The sequence below is a fragment of the Crinia signifera genome, chromosome 6 (assembly GCF_055691185.1).
Source record: "Crinia signifera chromosome 6, ASM5569118v1, whole genome shotgun sequence".
NCBI lineage: Eukaryota > Metazoa > Chordata > Amphibia > Anura > Myobatrachidae > Crinia > Crinia signifera.
In genome coordinates this window covers 162,252,682-162,274,148 of record NC_139222.1, presented here as the reverse complement: position 1 = coordinate 162,274,148, position 21,467 = coordinate 162,252,682, and the positions used below count along the sequence as shown (strand labels likewise).

The window sequence follows — 21,467 nt, the reverse complement described above, 5'->3', positions numbered from 1 at the left end:
ATGGGCAAAAACAACTATTTTGCCTCTGGGCCCATGGTACTGTATGAACTGAAATCCTTCCGCAAATCTACAATGATCTTATAATAAGGATAAATAATCAATTAACAGCAATAAAGGTATTAAACCAGCCTTACGGAAAAAAAAATATTCTCAATAATTGATTGAGGTTTGTCCATTTCACATTGCAAGGATCTGATTTTTCTCTTGTGCTATCAATTAGGCAAAATATGCTGCATCCTAATGAGCAGCATAGCCACTGTCTGTGCAAAGACACCTATCAGACAGCAAATTATGTAATATATACCCTTTTGTGATCAGATAAAGCATTTGTTTACACAACTCCTCATGTACACATTAGGCAGCACTGCTCATTACTTCTCTCTCCTAATCATTTTTGCTAGTAATAGTTAATAAAGGGGCAGAGATAAAATGGCTGAAGCTATTAATTATATTGGAACTATAAGTGGACAAGGATATCAATTATAAAAGTTGCGAAACATCAAAATCAATAGACTTGCTGGAGACGGTGGTGGTGTGTGTGTGATATATGCACATATCTAAGTACAGGCAGTGCCGGATTACCTGCTTGGGGCGGTACAAAAGCCTTCTTTTCTGCATTGTGCAGCAAAGAAGGCAGCTGGAATAGGGCAATGCATGGGTTCTAAATGCAGTGTGGGGATCAGATTCTCACTAAAGGAGGGGAGGTTCATTGTATTCTATACTGTAGGGAGGGGGAGGCACATCCAATGGTACAAATATCCAAAGATATATAATGTCATTGGGAGGTTGCAGAAGAGGACGGCAGCAAAGATAAAAATTCAAACAGGGGAGTCACACTGACTGCCATCAACTGCCATCCAAACTGACTCACTGGCAATGAGCGTGGCTCCCCTATTTGAATTTTGAGATGTGCTGCAACCCCTCCTTTGGAGCCACCAATGATAATGTCCCAGGTGGGTGGGCACATACAAATCAGCCAATCAGTAAGTGTTTACGGTACTTGTGACTTATCTGGGCGCCCGATGTTAAAATTGTATGCCAGTACCCTAAGCATGCGATTTGACGCAATTTCCCTTGAAATTACCTTGAAGAGAAAATCGCGTTCCATTGTATGCTATTGTATTGCATGCGATGCGATTTTAATGTGTACAGGCACCCAGATGCCTGTTTCATATGTGAAATGGCCCCCCAGACCCCATTTTTAATTGTATACCCACCCTGATGGCTAAATGACCCCCATTGTTAAAGCCACCCCACTATCAACGCCAACCCGAAGCGTGGCGAGCCCGCGAGGGGCGGCGGTAGGCGTCCTCCGACCTTTTCATACCCCCACTATCCACGTCGGCGAGGAGTTGATTTTATATAGTGTGGCGAGCACACACACAGCTATACGCGTCCCCTCGCAGGCTTCACAGGTATCCGCGTCCGCTCGCCGCGCTTTGGGCTCGGTGGCTCGCTGCGCTCGCCACACTATATAAAGTCAACTCCACGCCGACGTGGATAGTGGGGGTATGAAAAGGTCGGAGGACGCGTACCGCCGCCCCTCGGCGGGCTCGCTGCGCTCGCCACGCTTCAGGTTGGCGTTGATAGTGGAGTGGCGTTAACAATGGGGGCATTTAGCCATCAGGGTGGGTATACAATTAAAAATGGGGTCTGGGGGGCCATTTCACATATGAAACAGGCATCTGGGTGCCTTCACATATTAAAATCGCGGCAAATCGCATCGCATGCAATCTGATTGTATGCGATGCAATTTGACGCGATTTTTAGGTGCGATGAAGAAAATCGGGCGCCCAGATAAGTCACAAGTACCGTGTTTACTTGCATCGGCCGCTCTGTAGACAAAGTGTGTACAAAGATTTTGAAGCATTGGGTCTCCCACTATGAGCCATTAACCCAAATGAAACAAGCACTGCTCAATGACATAGCATTCGGATTCCTTTCCAGTTAAACCTTTATTGAACATAAATATTTAAAAGAAAAAAACATGTTTGTCTATTGCTCACACCGATTCACTCCAACTGAATCTGAAACGCCAGTTGTCCAGTTGACAGGTGCATATAGTTTCATTTCAAGACAAAATCACTGCTACATGGCTGGCAAATAGGTAATCATACACTTCACATTTGGTCCAATTTTGTTTCAATGAATTAACAGTTATTTAAGAAATACTTCTGTCTTCTTATCGGGCTGTAAAAAAAAAAAAAAACAGTCATGTTTAGGAATGCCAGTTATATCACTCCTATCTGTCACTGAGTCTATGCATGCTGGATGGCAGTGGTACCAATATCTTCAAAATATTGCGGTTAGAACGTGCCCTTTATTTTGGTTTATCCTCCATTGACAGCTCCTCAGTAACAATCAAAATCCCTCAAATGGGTCCTCCGGTATCGTCATTGTGCTTTACTCATAGAAATATTGTTGTTCCTTGTGCAATAGAAGGATCAGAAATCATAAGAGGGCAGGATATCATTACGTGGCTCTGGAATTGTTACACTGGTTGCTGTACGAGTGTATATTTTACACTATATTGCTGTATGCAAACCCAGAGCAAAGATCCGAGCCTTTAAATTGAGTTTGAAAAAATACAGTAGGTGTGGGACCTCTGCATGCGGCAGTCACTGCGATCAGTCGCTGGAAGTTTAATGGTGACAAATGGCAGACTTAGCAATGGGTTTGTTTCAGGAACAGTCTTTGCACAGCGCCACTTGTCCCGGATGGTAGTCTCTACACGGACATAGCCGACGGAACTTTGTGCTTTGTCCCGAACAGCTGAAGAGCAATGGTTCCCTCTGAAGGTAGCACTCACGGACAGAGGGTGACACAGCAGGATACAAGTGGTTCATGACAGATTCTGTGCTATCACATTGGGCTCCAAGCCTGTAAGATACAGAAACACAAAGGTAAGGACTTACAGTAAGTGTGTAAGGGTTGCAGCAATAGCACTATGGCTGGAATTTATTTAGCAATTTTTCCTAGAGTTTCTCCAATTTTCCCCCTAATTTGGACGGGTATGGGTCATAGATTTGACAGTCAATAGGTCGACCACTACTGGTCGACAGGCAAAAGGTTGACACATGGAAAAGGTCGACATGAGTTTTTCATGTTTTTTGGTGTCTATGTCAACACAAGTTGACATAGATACCATATAAGTGTACCGCATTCACTCGCCATACTTCTTACTTCATAACCTGTGTACACACAGGGGCGATAGGGGCTGAAATAGCTGGAAATATGGTCGCAGGCGACCATATTGCCAGTGATGGGAGTGTGCCCCGGCGATAAATCGCTGGGTGCGCGCTCCCGTTTTCAGCCCCATTATAATCGCTGGTCGCAGGAGCTTGTTCCCGCGACCAGCTGATTCCCTTTGCTCAGCCATATATTGCTAGCTATATATGGCTGAGCAATATATCTCCCCCGTGTGTACGGGGCTTCATATCCTCCCTCTATGTTCATGTAGATAGTTAAGTATACAAAAACACCTTTTTATGAAATTTCGACCTTTTTTTAGGGTAACAGCATGCAAAGCAATACATTTCATCATCAAGAAGACACCATGGGCTTTAATCCACCTCTACATAATGACCAATTAATCCAGTATGCTTATTAGTTGTGCCATCTTTCCCTTGTCTGAATGCTATGGTCTATAACCAGGCATGCACAGCTTTCTGTAACCATCTGGTATGCTGGGCCGGCTCTACCATTATGCAGCTGCCTAGGAAGATCTGGGAGGACACCACCCAGCTTGCCTATAACAAAATTAAGGAGGTCTATGATAAAGATATCCATGTTGTACTTAATACATGTGGCAGCTGTGGAACTTCTAAGATGCCATCTCCACACGTTCACTTGAGGGGCTGGAAAGTGTGTATTGATGGCAGTGTGGGGTTGGGGGGCAGTAGACTGAAGTTTTGCGAAGGGTGTTAAGAAGCCCTACTGGTATGGTCACTAACTACACACTGAGGATCCTTGCTGTAACCTTATTCTGGACCTCTGACTTAGCCTCTCTGGGGCGAGTCTGTAACAATAGTCCACATAGAAACACACAGCAATATATAGTAAAACATGTGCATCCCCACTGTGGTGTAATACTGTTGTGAGCTCAGAGTGATAACTGCAGACTACACAGGATCGCTCTATAATGCTATAGGTCTGGGTAGCTGTTTGTTGCACTAAAAGAAATGGATTAAATGGATAGAAAGAACACATGGCCCTACAATTATTCTAGAATTACTCCATAGAGAAAAAAAAAACCAAGTAAACATAAATGGTAAAGGAAGGTATATGAAGAATATGTTACTTAGCGTAATACCAATAAAACAATATAGACTCATTGAAACGCCATCTATACTTTTCTCACTGAAGACACTACCAAGGACCTGATCTGGTTAATGTGCTTACACATTCACTGAAGAAACCTTCCCTAAGGCACTGCTGGTCCTGGTGATTACCTGCTTCAACCATCTGGAAATAGAGGTCTTAAAGGGGATGTTCCCTATGGATGAGGAGTTAGCAAAGAGAGAGAGATTGTTTCCTAATGGTATGTACACTTAAATGTCAAGACATCCAGAAATATTAGAACTTTAATTAGCATTATTTCCTTTTTTAGATTGAAAATGCAAATAAAGATAGTAAAATAAATCTTTTTAAATCTGCAGAAGATAGATGTAACAGTCACCCTGTATATAAACAGTGATCTGTCTATATTCTGTGTGTCAAGTCACCGATACATTAACTGCTGTTTTTTATCTTATTTTTTAAAAGCCTAGTACATTTTATCAATTTGCAGGGGAGAGAGGGAGTCCGCTCTCATCCAAGGGATTCATGTATTGTGGCAGAATTAAGGTTTAGAAGCAGTGGATGTTAACAGTGGGCTGCAAGACACATCAACTGGGCAACAGCTGATCCCATTAAACTAATGCATTTCGAATATATTTTAAATTGCATTCTCATATATTTCTAGTTGTTTCCTTTGATGTATGCCGATATAAGCTCATTTCTGATGTCTCTGCTCATCTTTTGTGACCTGTATATCTTCCTTTTTTATTTTATTCAAACGGTTTTTATTATTAAATAATACTGACAATTCCAATGATAAGCAATCAAAAGGAACACACACATACCTCCCAACATGACCCTCTCCAGGAGGGACAAAACGCTCTGTTCCTGGACTTCCATCTTTATTTATGATTGCCAGCACCTGTTTTAAACAGGTTAGTTGATAATAAAGGTGTTTCAGCACAGGTGATGGCAATCATACATTACCAGGGAAGTCCAGGAGCCAGTGGCGTGCGGTGAGGTCAGTGGCTGGTGAGGCACCCGGGCCAATCTCCCGTACTCCACCCCTAAACTCACCCTACTAGCTTGGCACATGCGTGACTTATACACCAATAGGTGTATTCCATGGTTATTATATTATATATAGATCCAGCCTGCCCTTTGTCCATCTAACCAGTAGATGGATCTGTACCACCAGCGTTACACCCACCCCACCATATATACACAGTCTATATATGGTGGGTGTAACGCTGATGGTACAGATCCATCCACTGGGTAGGTGGACAAGGGGAAGGATGTGTCTATGGGCATTACAGAATTGCCAAGTTAGCAGACAACAGTCACTAACAGTAAAAATACAACTTAAATAAATAATATGGTAACAGCCCACAGGTTTACCTAAGCGTGGGTCTGCCTGCAGCACTGTTCTTGCTGGGGCTAGATGGTGTCTGGGCCATGCCTCCAGCCACCCCCTGGCCTGCTGCTCCTTCACCGTGTACGCTGTGCACTTGCAGTGCAGGCGGGTCCAGCATCCGATGTCATGCTGCGGCAGACATCATGACGCAGTGTGACGCCCACCTGCACGGATTCTCTGGGAAAACCCAGAGCAGCTACTGCAGCCACCGCTGGGTCAGTCAGTATCTGACTGCCCGGTAACAAAATCACCTTGCAGCCACCCAGAGGCGGTCCTAACCAGTTTGATGTCCTAGGCAAGATTTTGGCTGGTGCCCCCTAGCACCCCCACTAGTACCACTTCTGACCAATCACACCATTGTCAGCAAAGCACCCATCACCAAGCAGCAAAGTTCACATAAGCAGCCAGCAACAGCCATCAATACTCAACCATAGCAATTTGCATTTTGGTACCCAAGAGCATTGGTGCCCCCATATATGAAACAGGGACAGTGAGCAGTGAACTCTTATAGGCCAAATAGGGGGGGTCCATGTTGGGAAGGCAGGTGGTCACACAATAGTACCCCAGATTAAAATTACGCCACTACTGCAACATTATTTACATTCTATCATATGAAAGTGTCTCCTGTTCATGTTATGTTACACGTTGGCGTCCCTTATTCACAGTACCTCTTATAGATAGTGCCTCTTATTTACGTTACACCACTCCTTATTGACATTACCCACACCGTATCCCTCCATGCTGACAGTACAAAACACTATCGCTTCTTCACAATACACCCCACCATATTGTTTCTTATACACATTACACCCACCGTATTGCTCCTTATTCACATTACATCGCACCATATCGCTCATTATTCACAATATACCCAATCCTAGTTGACATTACACAACTCAGTAGTGATCTTTTTTCAAATAATAGTTATAGCACTTCTTATGCACATAGTACCACAAAGTAATCTATAAAATAAAACTTAATTATAATTGCTGGCAGTGAGCTCTAAGAACCTGTGACTACACTTTCATCACTTTGTGAGGTGAGGGTGGAGGAGGAGCTACTGCTGGTTATGCACGCTGTAAAACAAACAAAAAAAAAAACACACACACACCTCTATCACTTAATATGCATGCATGCGTCTGTCACGTAATACGCACTTACTTCCGCCTCTACCACGTATTACGCACAAGCACCTCTATTACTAAATACACACGCCTGCATCACATAATACGCACACACACACGTATCTATCACATAACATGTACACACACACGTCTATCACATAATGCACACACACACGTCTATCACATAATACGGACACACACGTCTATCACATAATACGGACACACACGTCTATCACATAATCTGTACACACACGTCTATCACATAATATGCACACACACGTCTATCACATAATATGCACACACACGTCTATCACATAATCTGCACACACACACAGGTCTATCACATAATCTGCGCACACACACATGTCTATCACATACCACACACACACACACACACATCTATCCTTTATATGTGCACACACACACACACACACACACACACACACTCCTTTCCTCTCAGTCATTTAGCAAATATGGGTGCTCATAAACAAACATAGAGGCCTACTCTCACATTTATAACAGATCATCTCCCACTCCCACTTGCCTCCAGGGGCGGATGTAAACTTTGAAATTAGGGGGGGGGGGGTAGGCTCTCCGCAGCACCCCCCTCACCTCCACAGCAGCAGCAGCCCCCCACCATGCTCTCCGCTCCCCAGCACAAGCTGCAGCCTTCCTTGTCCCTAGCCCTCAGTAGCGGCACCCCATATCTCCAAGCCCTCAGGAGCATCTTACCTCCCCCAGTAAATCCACGCCTGCTTGTCACACATGCGCTAGGGTGGAGTTGTTTACTCCCGGCAAAGTGACATGGGGACTTCTGCTCCTGCAGCCGGGCTCCCTCCCCCCACACACATGCTGCTTTTTCTCCCGCTGCTGCTGGCTCCTGGATGGGATGAGTACTCCGATCTTGGCAGCCAGCCCAAGCAACTGCTAGGCTACGGACTGCCCGGTGGGTTGCGCCGAGGCCCCCCCTCGGGCGAAACGCGCGTTGGCGTGGATCGTTTAGTGGGGGTAGCTGGGAAATGTATTTTGATTGTGTTTTTATGTGATTTAACTGCCCGACTGATAGCCGGTGATATATGCGAGTCACATCCTGATGACAGCATATACCGCTGCCGGCTAATCACACGCGGTGGTTATCGGTGTAGCCGTTAGCGCCATAGAGAGCCTGACTCCCCTGGCGACTTGTCCGTGTGCCTACCAGCCCTTACCGGCAGCACACGCAGCCTTCAGGGGGTGATAGCTGCAGACGGGACGCCGTCCCTGCAGATTCCCCCCTAAGCGTGACCGTAGCTGATGATCTCACAGCACGGTGCACATTAGAAACATTGTATGTTTATCCGGCTACATTTGAATTGCTCATTCAAATAGCAACACTACTACACCGTATATTGATACAAACGAGGGTTCCTGTTACTCTATATAGGTGTTCATACAATAAAGGGACATGGTTCCACGTATACTCCTGAAGAAACACCAGTGACTATAGATTGTACAGCCCAGTGTATTAGGGTACACACTAAGCAACCAGCGACTATTATATATAAATCTACCCCCACTACGATAAGGGGAGTTTCTCTCACCCTTTTTAACAAGTCCAGTGTCAATTTATGTTGTATGTTTTGATTTTATATTTCGCATTTAATTGATTAATTAATAAAAGTTACTTTTTAAAACACTTTTTTTCTCTTCTCCTGGTGCACCGCAAAAAAAAGACTTTCTGTTGTTTCCCTTGTACTATTGTATTACTGTCTGGCGGTAGCACACCTCATGATTATATAGAACAATTAACCACAAACTTTAATAAAGAGGTTAATACACTATCTTTAAATTCCAGTGCGACCAATCACCCTCCCTCCCCATTGCAATACCAGCAATGCCTTTCACCAAAGACTTTTGATTTTTAGAACTGTATTCCGCTAAAAGAAGCGTGTTTGCATTGTTAACTGTACTAGACCATTGTCATATCACTACATATCTGCATCCTCCATATATGTTTTTACTTTATTTGCATGTACTGATTAAAACTGAAATAGACAGATTATGGGTGGCTGAGAGACGTTTATATTGTAGCGAGTGCCAATAAATGATGGTAGACATACCCAATGGGCAGTGTTAGACACGCCCAATAGGTAGTGCTGGACACACCTCTTTGATGGTGCACCCACTAACAAAATGGATACATTAATGGATACATTAGAACGATGCAGAAGACAAAATGGTGTATTATCTATAGCAGCCAGGATTTAGAGGTTTGCTTTCAATTCATTAAGTGCAATTACAGTAAGTGACAAAACCTGCGTGATTGCTCTCGGCAACACTAACCTTTCCCTTTGGAATAGTCTGTTCACCAGAGTGCATTCTGCTCCTCAGGTTGCTGGTATTACACTATTCTTGCGCCAATGGCTTTATACTAAAGGTACGTACACACACGGGGGAGATATATTGCTCAGCAATATATTGTTCAGTGTCTCCTTTTCATCAGGTGCCACAGAGGTAATCAGCTGGAGGCAGGAGCACGCACCCGGCGGCACACTCCCATCACTGGCAATATGGTCGCCAGCGACCATATTCCAAGCGATATCAGCCCCTATCGCAGCCGTGTGTAGACGGCTTTAATCTGCATTACATATCTTTTTTATTGAAGGTCAATTACAAAAAAAAAAAGAGATGACAAACAATTATCAAAGAAGGATGGAAGTTTGGTCCAGAACATACAATTCAGTTGTAAAGCAAAATATTTGCAAGACATATGTGAAAAGTCAAAATGCCACGTATTTATTATGATAAGCTTAAATAAGTGGATCTGAAGTAGGCTACATTTCCACTTTCATACATACACAAGTGTGTATTTGCATTTCTGTCAAGTCTTTCAGTGGAGTTTGCAGGGTGGCTGGAGCACTAGCAGTAACTCTATGCTCATCACAGTTCCTTGTGAAGGAAGCTACACAAGAGTTGCCTCATTCCCAAGGGGTGTGGATCGTTTGGTCTTCAACAACTAGGTCGACACCACTAGGTCGGCATGCAGCAAGGTCGACATGACATTAGGTCGACACAAGCATTAGGTTGACATAGGCTAGGCCGACAGTCAACATGGGGTTTTTCACTTTTTTTAACCCGAATGTCGACATGGACACAGTTTGAAGTGCACCGCATCCCCTCGCATCGCTTGCTTCCCTGGCGATGCTGCGCTCAGCCCACTATTTTATTCTCCCACCGCGCCCTAGAGGATGGTAGGGAATGAAATAATGAAATACCGCGTGTCGGCACGTCGGCTCAAAACACAGTGGAAAAACCACATGTCGGCATTTTGACTGTTGACCTAGTCCATGTCGACCTAATGCTTAGGTCGACCTAGACCCATGTCAACCTAGACCCATGTCGACCTAGTGGTGTCGACCCAATGTTTGTCGACCTAGTTGTTGTAGACCTAATGACCGTATCCCTTCCCAAGAAGCCTAATGGAAATATAGCTGCGTACTACGTTGTGTGGTAAATTCTATTAAAACATAATTTTTTGTTGCTGAAGATAATGCTGTATCGCTATTTACCCTTAGGCAGGGTACACACCAGAACGATTAGGGCTCAATTCCATCAATCTGGATCCAATTCCGACTGATTGAATGTAGATTATATGTAGATTGGGCATGTTTTGCATGTTTAGATCCAATTCCGATCCGATTCCAATCCGATGCGCGTCCCCGCTTTCGTTTGGTCGTTTTACAGATCCTACCTGCAGCAGGTAGGATCTGTAAAAGATCCATTCAACTGGATACAGACTCAGATCGGATTGGGATCAGATTGGATGCAGATCATTAGCAGATTATTTTGTAAAGGTCAAATTAAAAATCATTCATAATTGTTGTTGGGCTTTCAGTGCTAAAACACATTTAATGACAGATCTATTTTTATATTAATTTTTAAATGTTAGTAAATGCATACCTCCCAACCGTTCCGGATTCGGCGGGACATTCACGATTTACGGCCGATGTCCCGTCGTCCCGGTACTGCTTACCGCAGTCCCGGCTTCCCGAGACGGTTGGGAGATATAAACCACGATAATATTACGACGAGCGGCGAAAACAGGGGCGTGGCCGGATTTCGCGTCACCCCGTGAGGCCACGCCCCCTTTTCTTGAGGCCACGCCCCTTTTCGGCCTTCGACTTCAAAAGTTGGGAGGTATGGTAAATGTGTGTTCTAGACCTGAAAGTCATCACTGGGCCTGACTCAAATATGTACACAAACCCGATGGTTTATGTACAAATCTAATGTTTAGGAACTGCGCATGACATGCACAGAAAACGTTCTGTGCTTGTTCATAATGGGCCCTGTGTGCTCACTTGCAGTCACGTCTTAGTTGCGGCATGATTGATATGCTGTGGCATTTGGGGATGGTGACAGAGACCCGTTTTGTAGGCGTGATGAACCCAGAGTTTGCATCCTCAGACTTTCTGGACCAAACAGAGAGGATTCTGATGCCAGTCTGAGGGTGGTATGTACCGCTGCTGGGAGATCTCCGCCGGTGCCTGGACTTTCTTGTTTCTGACACGGAAGTCCAACTGCGCATGTGCAGAGAAGCTGGGGGGCATGCTGGGAGGGATCTGTGTTGGATCCCTCACACAGCAGCGCTGAGAAGAGAAGCCCACATGCTTCTTTGGGGATACACCAGCTAGATCTGGCACAACCCCTCCAGTGGAGCCCCGCCAGGAGGGACTTTAGTGCATTTCAAAATGTGGTAAAAACCCTGAAAACTGTCTTTTTACCGCTTTTTTTGATTAGTACATCCCACCCTGGGTAAGCTGGAGGAGGCATCTATTTTCTACAAATGTCACCTGCAGCATTTGATCAATTCTTGTATGGTATTACACAGCCTCTTCCCTGCGGAGGTGCAAAACTAACCAAATCGTATAATCCTTTTTCTGACTTCTCAAAACTTTTTCAGCTTTTTTTTTTTATATACTGTATGGCAGCACTCTGCCTTTTGTCACCACAAGCAACTACTACCTCAGGGTGTTTGTATTCATTGGAAAACAAATATGCAATAACAGCTTTATATAGGCATTAAGGGTGATGTCAGACTAGGGGTTGTGATTGAGTAGCAGAGACACTTAAAAATGTAGTTTGCGTTGCTGGCTAATTAGAGGGAGGCGGCTTAGCGGATGCGCAGAGATGGTCCGTCTTATGGTCTTGTTACAGGAATGTCACTGCAAGCCGTCGTGTACAGAGATGCTCAACTGCTCACAGACGAGCCCATACTCGGATGGAGAAACTGCACCCAACAGTTTTGCTAATGTCATCTGAATCTTGTGCCAAGAGCTTTCTCCTGTTACTGTATGTCTTTGGCTTATCAGAAGTCCCTATATCAACAATCTGCACCTAGTCTGTCCTTTATTGTTTCCTTGTTGTCTCTGCATATGGATTCCAATCCCCTTCTGGCAAGGATCATTAGTGTGGTGATAGATACGCTAGGTGAAAAGTCTGTATCTTGCTGAAAATGAAGATTTGGTTCTAGAATGGACAGAACTTTGAGCCCTCCTGCTTGCAATAACCTGGTTTGATAATGCAGAGAAAGCTTCCCAGTGGCTTGAAGGCATGCTGTGTGAAAGTGCTTACGACTCACTTGTGGTTCTAAAAAGATGAAACACAACTGTCTGCTAGACCTGAACTTCTATGGTTCCCGTACAAATGTCATTATATCATCTCTGGAGGTTAGAAATATACCAAGACTTGCTAAAAAATAAAAAAAAATTCAGTATAAAGAAAGAGGTCTTAGCATCAATTACCATGCTGGATAATGACCTTCTATACACCGAAAGGTTGTGGCCAGCAGTAACAGTTAACATTAACTAGATTAGATCATTCACTTCTAAAGAGATTCGTATAAAATAGCCCAAAGCTCAGATCTGAACTTTCAATGTACCTGGCTTAAGTCGCTTTCTGACATATCAAATGAATAAAGCCAAAAAAGAAGAAACTGAGGCCACTTAAGTAATAATCAGGTTTTTCCCCACAACACGCTGATGCAGTGAGTACTAAGCAGTTAGCACAGCATATTGTACAATATTTCTCACTGCACATGCCCAGAACGGTGACACACACACACACACACACACATATATATGGACAGAATGGAAAAGCATGGGACAGCGCATTATAACCTATTGTATGCTCAGTACAGTAGGGTCATGTGTGTGATTTGTTCATTTTCCCACTGTATACACTTACATGCAAACACAAGATACAATAAAAGATGTAGGGCAGGATTTACTAAAGGAAAAATGTACTGTACTATGGGCAGTGTTTTCTGATGTTACCCTATAGAAACCTATGGGCTTCCTTCTGAATCCTTACCAGCACTCACTGCGGCCATGGACACCTACAGTAAAACAAAGGGGTGTGGCCACAGGAGCGTAACCACACCCCTTTGCAGAGAAAAAACCTGGGCGGCCAGGCACCGGTGGGGGGGTGGGCAGCATTGCACACCACCACAGGGAGAGAGGATAGGCTGCTGCTCCAACTCAGCACACATCACTAAGCAGCATGTGCTGAGCTGGGGGAAGAGGCATTGCTGCAGCGGCAGCCTGTCCTCTCTCCCATTGCCTGCGCAGAGTATCTATTCCCCCTCTCAGTGCCATTGCCTGGCCTGCCCCATCTCTCTGTGTGCTGATTTAAAGCGCTGATTCCAAAGGACAGCTCCTATCGGAAGAGCTGTTCTTTGAGATACTAATGGCATATGTTAGTACATATGCTATTAGTATCATTGCAGTAAGTGGCAGGATGCACCACCATTAGTTAGTACATCGTGTGATTTATATATTTATATTTGATATATCCAAAAAAGAAAAGTGGTGTTTCAGGCGCTTGAGTGATAATACCAGTGCTTATATTATAAACATGGGTTACTCAGCTTTTCAGTATATTCTCCTTTTGGGGAGAGATTTGTCACACTTAAAGCCACTGGTGGTTTTCTCTTTCAATGAGATCAGTACCTGGATCCGGGTGATATCCATTATTCCACTATCAGTGGTTAAATGCTTTTAACTGTCTATTTATGTGAGTTTGTTGTCAAACTAAGAAATCCTTGTATGTTTGAAACCTACTGCACCATGGTGGCGATGTTATGCTTTCTCCAATAGGATTGCATTTACTGATCTCATTGAAAAGGAGAACCACCAGTGGCTTTAAAGTGTGACAAATCTCTACCCAAAAGGAGAATATACTGAAAAGCTGAGTAACCCATGTTTATAATATAAGCACTGGTATTATCACTTAAGCGCCTGAAACACCACATTTTTTGTAATTCTATGTTGGTGGACCTAAGGGTTAGGGGTGTTTTTTTGGACTGCGTTGGTGAAATCTGCGCCGTTTTATTTGAACAAAACCTTTTCTGTACCATTAATTTTGATATATAGGAAGAAAAAATGTTGTCTTGAAAGTTTTGTTAGCAAATGGACAAAACAGTGGCCCTCATTCTGATTGACTCGGTAAGCTGAGAAGCTTGCAGCTTACCGAGTCCTAGAGGGCACACCCTGCTGCATCACCGTCGTATGTCACGAAGACACATCCCCTCCCATGTCCTACTGGCGGAGAAATCATTCAGTGGTCGCTAACTATCGAATGATTTCTTCAGGCCACGCAAATATAAGTCAGTGGAGACTAACTTATATTTGCAGGCTTCAGGGTGAAGACAGGGCGGGCGGCTAACGTCATGTGACGTCAGCAGCCCGCCCCTGGCACACCTCCTACCGCCCGCAATCCCATGGGAACAACCAGCATTTCATGGGGATGCCCATAAAATGCTGGGTGTTCCCATGGAGACATCCGATTCTGCTGCCCCACGCCCCCGGTCTGCATTGGTCCATGTGAACGGATCGGCAACTATCCAATTCAAGGAGTCCGTTCACCCAAGGACTTCGCACATGTGCATAATTCATTATGCGCATATTAAAAACATTGCTCCCCAGTGCGATTCAACCAAATTGACCCTGAATGTGCACTGCAGGTGGGACAGATGTAATATGTGCAGAGAGAGTTAGATTTGTGTTGGGCGTGTTCAAACTGAAATCTACATTGCAGTGTAAAAATAAAGGGTACTTGTTTCCTAGAACGGCGCCCATCGCAGGCATCGCATGTACATCGCATGCCATTATAATGGCATGCGATGCGACCAATGCGATGTCCACGATTTTACATAGAAATGCATGGTAAAATGTAAATCGCGTTGGTTGCGGCCAAAAAAATCGCATGCGATGCGACCGACGCGATTACCGATTTTACATAGGGAACAATGTTAAATGGCCCAATTGACCCGATTTTACATAGGGAACAATGTTAAATGGCCCACAGACCCCAAATAGCCACCCTGAAGTGTGAAATGGCCCCCCCAATTGTTATACCACCCCACGATCAACGTCAACCCGAAGCGTGGCGAGCGGCGGCGGTACGCGTCCTCCGACCTTTTCATACCCTCACTATCCACGTCGGCGGGGAGTTGAGAATAGAAAGTGTGGCGAGCGCAGCGAGCCAGAAGCATGGCGAGCGCAGCGAGCCCCGCGAGGGGACGCGGAATACGAGCCCGAAGCGTGGCGAGCGCAGCGAGTCCCGCGAGGGGAAGCGGAATACATGTTAAGTAATCCGTGTCGCCTCGCGGGGCTCGCCACGCTTCGGGAGCGTGTTACGCGTCCGCTCGCCACGCTTCGGGCTCGCCACACTTTCTATTCTCAACTCCACGCCGACGTGGATAGTGGGGGTATGAAAAGGTCGGAGGACGTGTACCGCTGCGCTAGCCACGATTCGGGTTGATGTTGATCGTGGGGTGGCGTTAACAATTGGGGGGGGGCATTTCACACTTCAGGGTGGGTATTTGGGGTCTGTGGGCCATTTAACATTGTTCCCTATGTGAAATCGGGTCAATTGGGCCATTTAACATTGTTCCCTATGTAAAATCGCGGTAATTGCGTCGGTCGCATCGCATGCGATTTTTTGGCCGCATGCGATGCAACCGACGGAATTTTTTTCCTTGCGATGCCTAAGATCAAAAAGTACCAAATAAAGCAGCCAGTATTTGCACTGCACAGAAGAAAAAAAACGCTCACCCAAAGGCCCCATCAACTAGACATATTTAGCCTGTTTCCTTCAGATTCAGATGGATCTGGCAGACTGATCTGAAGAAAAAAGGCCAAATCTGAGCTTCCTCAGATCAGATGTGCGGCTGAGTCTCAGATCCATCTGATGAAAAAATCCTTGGTGGTGCCCAAAGATCCATCTGATCTGAAGCTGTCAGGGGTCTGTATCTGAGGTGAATAGAGTGACTAATTAGCCCAGGGTCAGACCAGATATCTGGGAGAGTACGAGGGAAATCGAACTCTCCCAGATTGTAGCATCAGATATGTCTGCCTAGTGGATGGGGGGGGGGGGGGGGGGGGTGGCTTAACTCTCTCTGCACATGTTACATTTTCCCCACCTGTGATGCACATGGGTTTGTCCATTTGCTTAAAATGTGATTTTGCAATTAGGCCTGAATAACCCCAATATTCATCAAAGAGTTTAACATAACAGAAATAAGAATAGCAGTTATATTAATATTAACACTCAAGCTATCACTGACAAGAACACATAAATTCTGCTGTAGTTATGATTTACTGATTGGGCAAATAGACATAAATGCTGAAATAGACAGCAGATGCTCAGTACAAGCCAGAATGGAAGTGATCACCAGGAGAATTTATGCTTCAGGTACTGCAGGCATACACACACGAGTGTATTTGGGCAAATCTGACAGTCTAGCACACAGACACCACGCACCACCACATGTATGCATTTCACTGCTGTAAGAATGACTCCCATTATATTTGTTAAACTCACTCACTACTAGCCCCCATGGCATGTAATGATGTCATAGTCCAGCAGTTCTCAAACTGTGGGTCCTGGCTACCTCAGTATGCCGTGGCGACTCCATGCTGCTGATGACTTCTCTGATCTCTTAAAATCTCAAAGATCAGTTGAATTGTCTGTTACTTCAGACTTGAATAACTAGCTTAGAGATCTGTGAAGTCATACTCTGCCAGCCTCTGCCTCCCACTGTCATCCACTGCCTCTGCCATCCCCAAAGCCCTCACAGCAGGTATACTGTAAGTTTTAACATTCGCAAAAAAATCAAGTGACTTCTGTTTTCAATTTCAATTCTGTGTCAGTGTGAGAGGTTATTGGCCTTTAGTATACTCACTTCTCCAGAACACGCTGACGGTTGATAACGCTGAAGAATGCGGGCTCACACACCAAGTCGCGCTCCCAGCAAGCATTTGTGCATGACTCCCCTTCTGCAGACAGCCAGACCTGCATTGATGTGACTGGGGGCCAGATGATGGGAGGAGGTTCACTGGATGGCCAAACAAGGTGTGTGTGATTAATGAGAACCAAACAAGAAGGCAGAGGAGCCTGGGATGTGTTAACAGGAATGGGCATCGGCAAAGGAGGGGAGCAAAACTCCTGTAACATGTTACAAAGGAGAGATACAAAAGAAAGTAAAAGAAAAGAGAAAATCACATTGTGATCACATAGGGAACAAAAGAGAACAATACGTAGAATGATAAAGTACAGATATGTAGCCAATGAATGCAGAGAAAGTAGATGCCCATTGGAGGAATTGGATAATGTTAGTTGTGATGAAGAAAGAGAATGAAACAGAGGAAGAAGAAGATATAATAAGGAAGGAGACAGAAGAGGAAGATTAAGGAAGCACTCAAGAGATTTAGTGATTAGGATTACAGTTTATAAAACAAAATTGATGGATTAAATGGAGGAGAAATAGGAATTAATAAGGAATGATGAAGTAAGAAGGAAAAGGAATGTAAGGTACACAATGCACTAATAGCCATTATACAAAGAATATTGAACATTTGTTAGAAATATGTCCATGTTATCACCAGAGATAAACATCCAACAGTCTGATTTCCATTGTATATATAATTTAGTGGAACAGCATGGAACGATGTGCATATAGGGCCAAAACCCGAGGAGGACAAATGATTAAGTAAACCTAATAAAGTTGGCACTAAATATTTTACAGCTGTTTCAAACTTTCAATGATATCCACAGTGTTGGGTCAATGGCTGCTTTGCTCACCTGATGCTGAATATAGGCATGTAGTCTCTGTAGCATCCCTTCACTCGTATACTCATAGGGCAAGTATGGATCAACCTGTGGAGGAAAAATGTTCAATTACATTGTTGGAACATCCACTGTTCTCCCTATTAGTACATAGGCGTGAGGAAGTGGCCATCTTACACTTTCTGAATCTAAATGAGACAGATTTATTGCTAGATCAGGGTGACAAACAAAAAGGAAACAAAATACATTTTGGAATAACAGATTTTTGAGTACAGAGGTAGCTGTAAGAATGTAGACTAGAAAGAAGACTGTCAAAATATAACACCAGTGTATATCTGAACATAGGGACATTACTACAGCAACAAAAGCCTACCCCCTGTTCACCAATGGTAATAAACAGAGAATATTAGGGTTCTGCTTCTGTGACTGCAGCTTTTCTATCCTCATCTCATTGTCTAATGAGCTCCCTTGGGCCTCGTCCCTGAGCTCTGTGATATACTATTATTCTTCTGCACAGAACCTTCCAGATAATGAGACCTCTCTCTCTGCTGCTTGGGAATATTGGCTGCTAAACCACCCGCATCTGACACCTCCACGGCTCAATGACCTCAAATTGAAGCATTAGCCAGACCTCAAACTCTTTTATGGCTGAGTTGCTCCCCCCCCACCTGTCCCCTCTGTCCTCCCTCCAGTCAGCTATACTTTTTGCCAAAGATTGGACTCTAGAACGTCTGTATGTCTGTCTAGCAAACCATGCATTGCTACATTTGCTAATAAAGTAGCGACCGTATAAAAAAAAATGCAGAAACTTCCATTTTCAAAAGCGGATAGGAGTAGTAATGCCTACAGTGATGCAGTGATTATGGACAGTAATAATAAACTTGTAGCCTTTTACACATACAATATAATGCACACACAAAAAAAAAAAATCATCCATAAGAATACACATGGACAAAAGCCCAAGTTTGCCTTTTATCTAGATTAATATTATCCCTATATCTGAACAATGGCTCAAGTGTCTAAAATAGCAGCCTGATTTGGATTTGTACACAAGCCATGCAAATGGTACTTTCAAGTCTGATGTTTATGGACAGACAAAAGACCTGATCACATGCAAAACGGGTCTTGCAATATCACTTGCAACCCCCATTAGCTGCAGCATTACTGACATGGTGTGGCATTTGTTGGTGGGAACCGGCACCTTTTTCCAAAATGGGGGTATGTTACCCATTTTGTAGGCATGCTGCCTGACTGAGGGCCGCACTCCAGAAATAGGGTGTGTGTGTGTCTTTGAATGTATTGTAGAACACATATACCTCTTTTACACATCATGCAACATAATAGTAGGCCCCTTACATTAGCAATTCCACACACCTGCCCCCATTAGTAATGCCACACATGCCCCTCACATTTCCACACACCAGCTCCCCCTTTAGTTGTTCCACACACCTGCCCCTCTTTAGATATTCCACACACCTGCGTATCAGCCTTGAAATATGGCGTTGATTGCAGCCCCATGCAGTCACGGCGACTCACCCATCTTTGGCAGAGCTGCGGCTGTAGTGACATTCAGGGGCAGGCGGCCCTGTGCTACTGTATGTGTGTCTGATGGCGGCTGTGTGTGGGCGTGGCATAGTCCTGTGGCCTTTTACACATGCGCCGGGCCACGCCTGTTACACAATCCATACTCTTGGGTACTTATTACCTGCTCTATCCAGCTGTTAACTGTAATGCGACTGCATTGTATACTATTATTTTACACTTTTGTGAATGCATGCAGAAGCCATGTCTCTAGTGGCAATCCAGTGTCATCTCTGTCAGGTAGAATAAGGGGAAGGGATTGCAAGTAAATGGAAGGGGGCACAGCTCAACATCTGTATATGTGCCTGGCTCTAAACTTGTCATAAACATGCAATGGCATTTGCAGTGGCCTATTGTGAAAGCAACTGACACTTAATAAGACCCTGCAAGACAATCTTTTAAAGCTTTCACATTCAGGCAATACTACTATCTATTGTAGGTGGGCCATCTGTCATCCTTTCATCAAGATGTGGTGGTACCTGAAATCTCATTCTTGCTTTCTAATGTCACTAGAGCCTGACAGACTTATAGAATGGAATACATTTCTAGCATCCTCCATTAGGCACCGCTTACTATAATTCCTCTCCACCACTGAATTGACTGAATTATACCTCTTACTCCTTGCCACAATTTCAGGCAGTGGCTCCTACATTTCCCACTTCTTTTCTTGTCCTTCTGACTCTCTCCCCTCCTCTTCCCCATTCTCCACTCTAAAAGCAGAATATTCTGTTTAATGATCTTTTCACATTGTATTATACAGTTATCTGACACACTGCGGTATGTAACTATGTTCTGTCCTCACTTTCTATCTTTCCTTTTCCCATATTTATTTGTACTGTATAACCCCCCCTTTTTTTTTTCATCCTCCCCTGGTGTTTGTACTCAATAGTGATTTAAAAAGAAAAATATAGGTAAATATAGCTGCAATTCAAAGGCTTGTACAGAAATAATTCTATACATTTCCCTCCCTATATTTATGGTGAGCGTGCCTCCAACTCTTCCTGAGACCTTTAAGTGCATATCAGAAGCTTAGAATAATGTGCGGCCGGCTTTTGGAGAGTAATTCAGACAATTACAGTTTGATATATCTGATCACCTTGAACGGTAATATGAAGGTGCCAGAGACGGGGATATAAAAGAATGATGTGATCACATGGTGTCTTCTGACAGTTCCAATTGTTCATTAGAGAATTCCAGGAGTTTTGAGCTGAAAGCTAAATAAAAGAAAACTGACACTGCTAACAATCCTACTGTACCTCACTGCCATAATGTACTACCCATCTCTCATAAAGGCACAGTGACACCATGATGTCCTGTCATTTCTCTATGTGGTCCGGACCTACTTTCATGCTCCGATACTATAATGACAGCTGCTACTGAAAGACAGCAGTCACAGTACCTAGCGTTCTCTCTGCACGACACTAATCAGTGTTGTTCAGGTTGTTAGGGGCCAATTCATTTTTTGTTTTGCCCATGATAATGCTTTACGCAAAAGAATTCACGCTTTGTTTCAAGCCGATTCATTGTTCTACACATTAATGCAAACCTAACAAAGGGCTATTCACGCTATTATGTAATGGTGAGGAAAGTAAGCAGTAAACTTTTATTCAGTTGTTTTGGCTTAGTATAATAAAATGATAACTTTGCTCCTCATCTCTATGGGAGGAATTCAAGTGTTCTGTGCACCGGTGGTCACTAGATGGTGCCAGACAGAGCATTTCAAATTTTTCTCCGTTCAGGCACACACAGCTGTTGTCACTGACATTACTGTTATGTTGTTGGTAACTACTGTTAAATAAATCATCAACTGAATATCCTCGCCATATGTAGGTAGCAAAAAGATTCATAGGGGGAAATTTACTAAGATGGGAGTTCTATTTCACATGGGATGTTGCTATGGGCAACCAATCAGAAACTATCTATTATCTTCTTTAAGGTAAATAAGTAGTAGATTCTGATTGGAC

The 21,467-nt window shown here is 44.0% G+C and overlaps 1 protein-coding gene across 1 annotated transcript in view; it reads right to left on the bottom strand.

Annotated features, from left to right (window-relative positions):
- Nucleotides 1-1,936: 1,936 nt before the first annotated feature.
- The window catches only part of MGAT5B (alpha-1,6-mannosylglycoprotein 6-beta-N-acetylglucosaminyltransferase B), a 110,939-nt gene continuing 91,408 nt past the window's right edge, over nucleotides 1,937-21,467 (bottom strand). The window contains exons 17-19 of the mRNA XM_083147861.1: nucleotides 17,938-18,012; nucleotides 17,039-17,301; nucleotides 1,937-2,880 (exon numbers count right to left, since the gene is read on the bottom strand). Coding sequence (XP_083003987.1) covers nucleotides 2,682-2,880; nucleotides 17,039-17,301; nucleotides 17,938-18,012 — 537 coding nt within the window. The 3' untranslated portion in view covers nucleotides 1,937-2,681. The remainder of the gene's footprint in view (nucleotides 2,881-17,038; nucleotides 17,302-17,937; nucleotides 18,013-21,467) is intronic.